The following is a 10,903-nucleotide window of genomic DNA, read 5'->3' as shown; positions in this document are numbered from 1 at the left end:
CCGGGCTGGGGCGGTGGCGGCCCATCTCTCGGCTGCACGGGTCGCGCCAACCCCTTGGTGCAGCTGGCGGTGGCCTTGCCCGTCAGGCTGGAAGTAAACCAAGGCCCAGGGAGGTGACACCTGCCTCAAACACTTTCGCCCTTGGGAAGCGGCGCCTCTGCGGGGACGGGATTACGAGCCTCTTCTCTCGCCTGGATTTTTATAGCAGCCACCTTACTGTCTCTCTGCCTCAGGCTCACTGCTACTGTCCCTTCACACAGCCACCAGACGGCCCTTCCTAAAACAGAAGACTAATCCCCACCATGTCCCTGCCCAAAACTTTCCAACGGCTCTGCCCTGCCTACCAGGAGCTCCCTAACCGACAGCCGTTGCTCTGCAGCCATCCCTAGGCTCTGTCCCAGCTCAGACCCCGAATAAAGCCCGTGCTGCCTGAAAAGCCCTTACACCTCTGGCAAAACCCCACTCCTTGAGGACTTGGGCTTCCGTTTGAGGCGGGCAGGGGATGAGGCAAGGCTGTGCGCTTGTGCCAGGAGCCTCTCAGAGCCGTGGAGCCTGGGGCCAGGGCCTAGGCTGGGGCTGGGGGATCTCCACTCATGGGCGAGTACTGTGACACCCCCTATGGACCAGCACAAGGTGGGAACCCCTGGAGCTCCCCCCAAGCAGCCTCCAAGTCATGGGGGCACGTGGGGCAGCTGCTCTGGCAGCCTTCCAGAGGCAGCCTCAGGAGTGCAGTGGGGGTGGTCCAGAATGCCCCAGGGATGGGGGCAGTCGCTGAGTCCGAGCAGACTGCACCTGCTGTGTGGTGTGAAGGAGGAGCCTGGGAAGAACCACTGCAGGAGGCTGACATGAGGTTCCAGGCAGCAGAGGCCTTCTCCTTCCACATCAACCTGGTTACTGCCTTTGGCCCACTATACACAACATGCCCCCAACCAAGGTTCTTCAGGACCCATAGCTGGGCCACAGAGAAGATCAGTAGAGATCCTTGATGTCTGTGACCAAGTCTCCAAGGACGATCTTCTCCCACTCCAACAGCTGAGTCACCAAGCCCTGATTTGGACACATGTTGTTTTGGCACTTCTTGACATAGGCCCAGGACCTCTGTGAATGCAAGAAAAGAAAGCAGACTTCAGGATTGCACCTGGGCCCTTTCCACCTCCATCAGAGCCAGCTCAGGAAGGACAGGAGGCACTCATCCAGGGGCCAGCAACGTGGCTTAAGGGCCGGACACAGAAACAGCAGCAGCTTGGGATTAATACATTAGGGCAAGGAGTCTTCAGAGCTGGCTCTGCCTTGGGCAAGTCCCTCTATACCTCTGCTTCTCAATGTGGACACAGAAGTCCTTCTTGTTTCAGATGGTTCCTGTGAAGACTAAGGCAGCGTGTGTGAACCCTCGCAAGGCAGGAAAGCAGCTTGCCCAAGCCTGGCACGCAGTGCAGCCTCAGCAAAGGTTTGTGTTGTGAGTGGGTAGATTAATGGAAAGAGGAAGAGAACCACAGGCAAATTCTCTGAAGAAGGAAAATCAAAGCTCCCTTCTTTCAGGCATCCAGCCTAAAATGCAGGAAGGGTTGTTACATGAAGGAAGGTGACAGGCTGGTCTCCATCTGGATTGAGGACAGAGGAAAAAGGAAAAGGCAAACGTGGTGTCTCAACAAACTAGGAATCGAAGGAAACGACCTCAAAATAATAAAGGTCATATATGAAAGCATATAACATCATACTCAGTGTGAAAGTCTGAAAGCTTTCCCTCTAAGATCAGGAACAAGGCAAAGATGCTCGCTTTTACCACTTCTATTCAACACTGTATTAGAAGTCCTAACTCGAGCAATTAGGCAAAAAAAGAAAGAAAGAAAAGGCATCCAAATTGGAAAGGAAGTAGTAAAATGATCTCTGTTTGCCGATGGCATGATCTTATAAGTAGAAAACCTTAAAGATAGACCAAAAAGACCTATTAGTTATTAGTTAGAACTAATAAAGGAATTCAGCAAAGCTGCAAGATACAAAATCAGTCAAAATCCATTGCATATCTATACACTAACAATGAACAATCTGAAAAGGAAATTAAGAAAATCCCATTTACAACAGCATCAAAATGAATAAAATACTTAGGAATAAACTTATCCATGGAGGCAGAAGACTTGTACCCTGAAAACTACAAAATGTTGCTGAAAGAAATTAAAGAAGACATAAATAAGAGGAACGTCCCATGGACACGGATTGGAAGACAATATTGTTAAGATGTCAATACCACCCAAAGTGAATATCGATTTGATGCAATCTCTATCAAAATCCTAACAGCATTTCTGCAGAACTAGAAAAACCCGTCCTAAAATTCATATGGAATCTCAAGGGATCCCCTAATAGCCAAAACAATCTTGAAAAAAGAAGAACAAAGTTGGAATTCTCACACTTCCCAATTTCAAGCCTTTGAAGTTATTACAAACCTATAGTAATCAAAATGGTACAGTACTGACATAAAGACAGACATTTAAACCAATGGAATAGAACAGAAAGCCCAGAAATAAACCCTCACATATCTGGTCAAATGGTTTCAACGAGGGTGCCAAAACATTCAATGGAGAAAGGACAGTGTTTTCAACAAATGGTACTGGGAAACTGGATATCCACATGCAAAAGAACGAAGTTGGATCCTTACCTTATACCATGTACAAAATTAACTCAAAAGGATTGAAGATCTAAGCGTAAGAGCTAAGACTATAAGACTCTTAGAATAAAACATAAGGGAAAAGCTTCATGACATTGAATTTGGCAATGATTTCTTGCATAAGTCACCAAAAGCACAAGCAATAAAAGAAAAAATAGACAAATTGAACTATATCAAATTAAAAACTTCTGTGCACCAAAAGACACAATCAGGGGCCGGTCCCATGGCCGAGCGGTTAAGTTTGTGCCCTCTGCTTCAGCGGCTCGGGGTTTTGCCAGTTTGGATCCCGGGCACGGACATGGCACCACTCATCAGGCCATGCTGAGGTGGCATCCCACATCGCACAACCAGAGGCACTCACAACTGGAATATACAACTATGTACTGGGGGGCTTTGAGGAGAAGAAGGAGGAAAAATAAAAGAAGCTTGGCAACAGATGTAACAGATGTTAGCTCAGGTGTCAATCTTCAAAAGAAAAAAAGATACAATCAACAGAGTAAAAAGGCAAGCCACAGAATGGGAGGAAACATTTGTAAATCATATATCTGATTTATATCCAGATATATATCCAGGTGTTAATATGAAGAATATATAAGGAACTCCTAAAGCTCAACAACAAAAAACAAACAACTCAATTAAAAAATGGGCAAAGGACTTGAACAGACATTTCTCCAAAGAAGATATACAAATTGCCAATAAGCTCATAAAAATATTTGCTCAACATCACTAATCATTAGGGAAATTCAAATTAAAACTACATAAAGATACCACCTCACCCCCATTAGGATGGTTACCATCAAACAAACAGAAAACAAGAAGCACTGGCAAGGATGTGGAGAAAGTGGAACTCTTGTGCACTGTTGGTGGGAATATAAAATGGTACAGCCACTGTGGAAAACAGCATGGAGATTCCTCAAAAAATTAAAAATAGAATTACTGTATGACCCAACAATTCCACTTCTGGGTATATACCCAAATGAATTGAAAGCAGGGTCTCAAAGAGACGTTTATACACCCATATTCATAGCAGCGTTGTTCACAGTAGCTAAAACATGGAAGCGACCTAAGTATCCATCAATGGATGAATGGATAAGCAAAACGTTGTATATATATATATATATACAAGGGAGTATTATTCAGCCTTAACAAGGAAGGAAATTCTGACATGTGCTGCAACATGAATGAACCCTGAGGGCATTATGCAAGGTGAAATAAGCCAGTCACAAAAGGACAAATGCTGTGTGATCCACCTATATGAGGTACCTAGAAGAGTCAAAATCATAGAGCCAGAAAGCAGAATGGTGGTCGCTGGGGTAGGGGAGAATGGAAATTTATTGTTTAATAGGTACAGGCATTCCTCAGAGATATTGTGGGTTCAGTTCCAGACCACTGAAATAAAGTGAGTATCACAAAAAAGCAAGTCACATGATTTTTTTTGGTTTCCCAGTGCATATAAAAGTTATGTTTACACTGTATTGTAATCTATTAAGTGTACAATAGCATTATGTCTGAAAACACAATATACATACCTTAATTAAAAAATACTTTATTACTAAAAAATACTAACCATCACCTGAGCCTTCAGCAAGTCATAATCTTTTTGCTGGTGGGGGGTCTTGTGAAAACACAGTCTCTGTGAAGCACAATAAAGTGAAGGACAATAAAACGAGGTATACCTGTAGAGGGTTTCAATTCTACAAGATGAAAAGAGTTATGAGGATGGATGGTGGTGACGGCTGCACAACAGCATGAATGTGTTTAACACCACTCAACTGCACACTTAAAACACGGTTAAGATGGTCCATTTTATGTTAGGTGTATTTTAACACAATAAAAAAGAGAGGGAGAGAAAAACTACAATGAGATACCACTTCATAGCCATTAGGATGGCTACTATTAAACAAACAGAAAATAAGGGGCTAGCCCTGTGGCCAAATGGTTAAAGTTCCACATGCTCCACTTCGGCAGCCCAGGTTCATGGGTTCAGATCCCCGGGCACGAACCTGTTCCACTCATTAGCCAGGCTGTGGAGGCACCCCACATACAAAATGGAGGAAGAGTGGCACAGATGTTAGCTCAGGGATAAGGTTCCTCAAGCCAAAAAAAGAGGAAGACTGGCAACAGATGTCAGCTCAGAGCAAATCTTCCTTACCAAAAAAAAAAAAAAAAAAGAACAAGTGTTGCACAATAAGTGTAGGCACAATTTGGAAACTTATGTGCTGTCGGTAGGAATGTAAAATGGTGCAGCTGTGATGGAAAACAGTATAGTGGTTCCACAGAAAAGTAAAAATAGAATTACCATATGATCCAGCAATTCCACTCCGGGTATGGACCCAAAAGAATTAAAAGCAGGTGCCTAGTGGGGCTTGTATTCATGGGTTCAACAGGACAGTAGCAAACAAAGTAATAGTTCTTAACTGTCTATCACCCCAAGGCTCAGTGCAGAGGGAGCAAACAGAAACTTCCATCTTCCAGTCTTCCCCTGAAAGACGTATATTTGCCCACTTTAAAAGCTGCTGCTTGAGGGTCTGGCGTCCAATCAGGCTGAATCAAGGTACAGACTGAGATTCTCTCCTCTGGGACAGTGACAAGTCTTGCCATGCCCTCAACTACTAGGAGCCACTAAGTACAAAGTAGGCTGCTTGCACAACCAAAAAGGTTTGAGAGACAACCAAGAACTAGGGAAGGGCTAAACAATAAGGTTCATCTCCAGGCCACTCCTTCAAGACTGAGAGGTGGCTGTCTTATCTAATGTATAGAAACCAACAGAGAGAGTCAAAGAAAATGAAGAAACAAAGGAATATGTTCCAAACAAAAGAACAAGATAAAACCTCATGGGGCCAGCCCCGGGGCGCAGCGGTTAAGTGCGCACGTTCTGCTTCAGCAGCCCAGGGTTCGTCAGTTCAGATCCCAGGTGCGACATGGCACCACTTGGCAAGCCATGCTGTGGTAGGCGTCCCACATATAAACTGGAGGAAAATGGGCATGGATGTTAGCTCAGGGCCAGTCTTCCTCAGCAAAAAGAGGAGGACTGGCAGAAGTTAGCTCAGGGCTGATCTTCCTCAAATAAATAAATAATTAATTAATTTTTTTAAAAAAAGATAAAACCTCAGAAGAACATCTTGATGATATAGAGATACATGATTTACCTGATAAAGAGTTCAAAATAACAGTCATAAAGATGCTCACTGAGGTCAGGAGAATAATGCATGAACAAAGTAACAATTTCAACTAAGAGACAGAAAATATAAGAAAGTATCAAACAAAAATTACAGAACTGATGGGCTGGCCCTGTGGCCAAGTGGTTAAGTTCACGCGCTCTGCTGCAGGCGGCCCAGTGTTTCACTGGTTCGAATCCTGGGCGCGGACATGGCACTGCTCGTCAAACCACGCTGAGGCAGCGTCCCACGTGCCACAACTAGAAGGACCCACAACGAAGAATATACAACTATGTACCAGAGGGGCTTTGGGGAGAAAAAGGGAAAAATAAAATCTTTAAAAAAAAAAATTACAGAACTGAAGAATACAATAACTGAACTAAAAAAAAATACCATAGAAGGATTCAACAGCAGACTAGATGAAGTGGAAGAAAAGATTAGTGAACTCAAAGACAGGGCAGTGGGACTCATCCAATCAGCAGAAAAAGAAAGTGAAAAAGAGTGAAGATAGGGGCCAGCCCCATGGCCTAGTGGTTAGGCTTGGCACACTTCACTTTGGCAGCCCAGGTTCAGTTCCTGGGCACAGATGTACACCACTTGTCAGCGGCCATGCTGTGGCAGCAACCCACAGACAAAATAGAGGAAGACTGGCACAGATGTTAGCTCAGGGCAAATCTTCCTCAGCAAAAAGAAAATAAAAGAAAAAGAGTGAAGATAGCTTAAAGGACTTATGGGACAACATCAAGAGGATCAATATTCACATTACAGGGGTCCCAGAAGGAGAAGATAGAAAGAAAGGGGCATGAAACTTATTTCAAGAAATAAAGGCTGAAAATTTCCCTAACCTGGGGAAGGAAACAGATATCTAGATCCAGGAAGTTTCAAACAAGATGAACCCAAAGAGATACACACCAAGACATATTATAAGTAAATTGTCAAAAGTTAAAGACAAGGAGAGACTCTTAAAAGCAGCAAGAGAAAAACAACTTGTTACATACAAGGGAACCCCCATACGACCATCAGCAAATTTTCAGCAGAAACTTTGCAGGCCAGAAGGAACTGGCACAGTATGTTAAAAAAAATTGCTAACCGAGAATACTCCACCTAGAAAAGTTGTCCTTCAGAATTGAAGAAGAGCTAAAGAGTTTTCCAGACAAGCAAAAGCTGAAGGAGCTCCTCAGCACCAGACTGGCATTACAAGAAATTTTAAAGGCATTTCTTTAAGCTGAAATGAAAGGGCACTAATTAGTAACAGGAAAACATATGAAAGTATAAATCTCACTGGTAAAGGTAAATACATAGTAAAATTCAGAATACTGTTGTAAAGGTGGTGGGTTAATCACTTATATATCTAGTATGAAGAATGAAAGACAAAAATACTAAAAATATCTATAACTACAATAATTTGTTAATGGATACACAAGATAAAAAGATATAAACTGTGAAATCAAAAACATAAAATGGCAGGAGGAGTAAAAATGTAAAGCTTCAGAATGCACTTGAACTTAAGTTGTTATCAACTTAGAAAAGCCTATTATAAATATAAGTTGTTTTATGTGAGCCTCATGGTAACCACACAGCAAAACCTGTAGTAAATATACAAAAGAGAAAGAGAAAGGAATCTAAGCACACCAATATAGAAAATCATCAAATCACAAAGGAAGAGAGCAAGAGAAGAAGAAAAGAACAAAGGAATTACAAAACAGCCAGAAAAACAATCAACAAAATGGCAATAAGTCTATACTAGTCAATAATTACCTTAAATGTAAATGAACTAAATTCTCTAATCAAAAGACATAGAGTGGCTAAATGCTTAAAAAAGGAAGATCCATTTATATACTGTCTAAGAGACTCACTTCAGATGTAAAAATACACACAGACTGAAAGTGAAAGGATGGAAAAAGATATTCCATGCAAATGGAAACTAAAAGCTGGCTGAGGTAGCTTTACCTACATCAAACAAAAGAGACTTTGAGACAGAGACAAAGAAGGCCATTATATAATGACAAACAGGTCAATCCAACAAGAGGACATTACACTGGAGCATCTAAAGATACAAGGCAAATATTAACAGACCTAAATGGAGAAATAGACAGCAATACGACAATAGTAGGAGACTTTACTACCCCCACTTTCATCAATAGATAGATCATCCAGACAGAAAATCAATAAGGAAACTTCGGACATAAACTACATGTTAAGCCAGATGGCCTTAACAGATGTTTACAGAATATTCCAGCCAATAGCAGCAGAATACACATTCTTCTTTTTTTTTTTTTTTTTTTTTAAAGATTGGCACCTGGACTAACGACTGTTGCCAATCTTTTTTTTTTTTTCTGCTTTATCTCCCCCACCCCCCCCCCCCCCCACAACTGTGCCCATCTTAGTTGCAGGTCCTTCTAGTTGTGGGATGTGGGACGCTGCCTCAATGTGGCCTGACGAGCGGTGCCATGTCTGCGCCCAGGATCCGAACCCTGGGCCACCGCAGCGGAGCGCGCGAACTTAACCACTCAGCCACGGAGCCAGCCCCTACACACTCTTCTTAAGTGCACATGGAACATTCTCCAGGATAGATCATGTGTTAGGCTATGAAACGAGTCTTATAAATTTAAAAAGATTGACATCATATCAAGCATCTTTTCTGATCACAATGGTATGAAACTAGAAATCAATTACAAGAAGAAAATTGGAAAATTTACAAATATGTGGAGATTAAACAACATGCTACTGAACGACCAATGGGTCAAAGAAGAAACCAAAAGAGAAATCAAAAAATATCTTGAGACAAATGAAAATGGAAATACAACATACCAAACTCATGGGATGCAGCAAAGGCAGTACTGAGAGGGAAATTCATAGAAATACACACCTACACCCACATTAAGAAACAAAAAAGATCTCAAATAAGCAATTTAACTGTACAGCTCAAGGATCTAGAAAAAGAACAAACTAAGCCAAAAGTTAATAGAAGGAAGGAAATAACAAAGATCAGAGCAGAAATAAATGAAAGAGAGACTAAAAAGACAATAGAGAAGATCAATGAAAATAAGAGCTGTTTTTTTGAAAAGATAAACAAAATAGACAAATCTTTAGCTAGACTCACCAAAAAGAGAGAGAGAGAGACAGAGAGAGAGAGGGGGGACTCAAACAAATAATATCATAAATGAAAGAGGAGATGCTACAACTATACCAAAGAAATACAAAGGACCATAAGAGATTACTATGAACAATTGTATGCCAACAAATTGTACAACCTAGAAAAAATGGATAAATTCCTAGAAACAGACAACCTACCAAGACTGAGTCAGGAAGAAAGAGAAAATCTGAACAGACCAATTACTAGCAAAGAGAATTAAATCAGTAATCAAAAACTTCCCCCAAAATGAAAGTCCAGACCAGAGAGCTTCACTGGTGAATTCTAAGAGACGTTTAAAGAAGAATTACTATCCATCTTTCTCAAATTCCTCCAATAAAATAGAAGAGGGAACACTCCAAACTTATTCTACAAGGCCAGCATTACCCTGATACCAAAACCAGACAAGGACACTACAAGAAAAGAAAATTACAGGCCAATATCCCCAATGAACATACATGTAAATATCCTCAACAAAATATTAGCAACCCAAATGCAATACATTAAAATGATCATACACCACAATCAAATGGGATTTATTCCAGGGATTCAAGGATGGTTCAACATCTGCAAATCAATCAATGTGATACAGCACATTAACAAAATGAAGGATAAAAATTATATGATCATCTCAGTAGATGCAGAAAAAGCATTTGACAAAATTCAACATCCATTTACGATAAAAACTCTCAACAAAGTGGGTATAGAAGGAATGTACCTCAAGATAGTAAAGGCCATATATGACAAACCCACAGATAACATCATACTCAATGGTGAAAAGCTGAAAGATTAGGAACAAGACAAGGATGCTCACTCTCACCACATTTATTCAACATAGTATTGCAAGTCCTAGACAGAGTAATCAGGCAAGAAAAAGAAATAAAAGGCATCTAAACAGGAAAAGAATAAGTAAAACTACCTCCCTTTGTAGATGACATATATATATAAAACCCTAAAGACTTCATCAAAAAACTGTTAGAACTAATAAACAAATTCAGTAAAGTTCCAGGATACAAAAATCAGTCATGTTTCTATATACTAATAACAAACTATCAGAGAAATGAAGAAAACAATCCTATTTGCAATTGCATCAAAAAGAATAAAATATTAGAATAAATTTAACCAAAGTGGTAAAAGACCTGTATACTGAAACTATAAGGCATTGATGAAAGAAACTGAAGAAGACACAAATAAATGGAAAGATACTCTCTGTTCATGGATTGGAAGAATTAACATTGTTAAAATGTCCATACAGCCCAAAGCAATCTACAGATTCAATATAATCCCTATCAAAATTCTAACAGCATTTTTCACAGAAATAGAACAAACAATCCTAAAATTTGTATGGAACCACAAAAGACCCCAAATAGCCAAAGCGATTTTTGTTCAATCTCCTGAAAGAACAAAGCTGGAAGCATCATGCTCTCTGGTTTCAAACTATATTATAAAGCTATAGTAATCAAAGTTGTGGTATTGGCATAAAAATATACACATAGATCAATGGAACAGAATAGAGGGTACAGAAATAAACCCATGCATATATGGTCAATTGATTTACAACAAAGGAGCCAAGAATATACAATGGGAAAAGGACAGTCTCTTCAATAAATGGAGTTGGGAAAACTGGACAGCCACATGCAAAAGAAAGAAACTGGACCACTATCTTACCCCGTACACAAAAATCAACTCAAAATGGATTAAAAGCTTGAATGTAATACCTGAAACCATGAAGCTCCCAGAAGAGAACAGGCAGTAAGCTCCCTGACATTGGTCTTGGCGATGATTTTTTGGATTTGACACCAAAAGCAAAGGCAACAAGAACAAAAATAAACAAGTGGGACCACATCAAACTAAAAAGCTTCTGCGTAGCAAAAGAAGCCATCGACAAAATGAAAAGGCAACCTACTGCATGGGAGAAAATATTTTTAAACCATATATCTGATAAGGGGT

The 10,903-nt window shown here is 40.6% G+C and overlaps 1 protein-coding gene across 11 annotated transcripts in view; it reads right to left on the bottom strand.

Annotated features, from left to right (window-relative positions):
• Positions 1-90: 90 nt before the first annotated feature.
• Positions 91-10,903, bottom strand: part of STYXL1 (serine/threonine/tyrosine interacting like 1) — a 63,008-nt gene continuing 52,195 nt past the window's right edge. For 9 of the 11 annotated variants that reach the window (XM_046666302.1, XM_046666303.1, XM_046666301.1 and 6 more), the window contains one exon: positions 91-1,098. In XM_046666302.1, coding sequence (XP_046522258.1) covers positions 617-1,098 — 482 coding nt within the window. In that variant the 3' untranslated portion in view covers positions 91-616. The remainder of the gene's footprint in view (positions 1,099-10,903) is intronic. The other 2 variants (XM_046666298.1, XM_046666308.1) reach the window with 2 other exon arrangements.

The sequence above is a fragment of the Equus quagga genome, chromosome 7 (genome assembly GCF_021613505.1).
Source record: "Equus quagga isolate Etosha38 chromosome 7, UCLA_HA_Equagga_1.0, whole genome shotgun sequence".
Taxonomy (NCBI): domain Eukaryota; kingdom Metazoa; phylum Chordata; class Mammalia; order Perissodactyla; family Equidae; genus Equus; species Equus quagga.
This window is presented reverse-complemented; position numbering and strand designations above follow the sequence as displayed.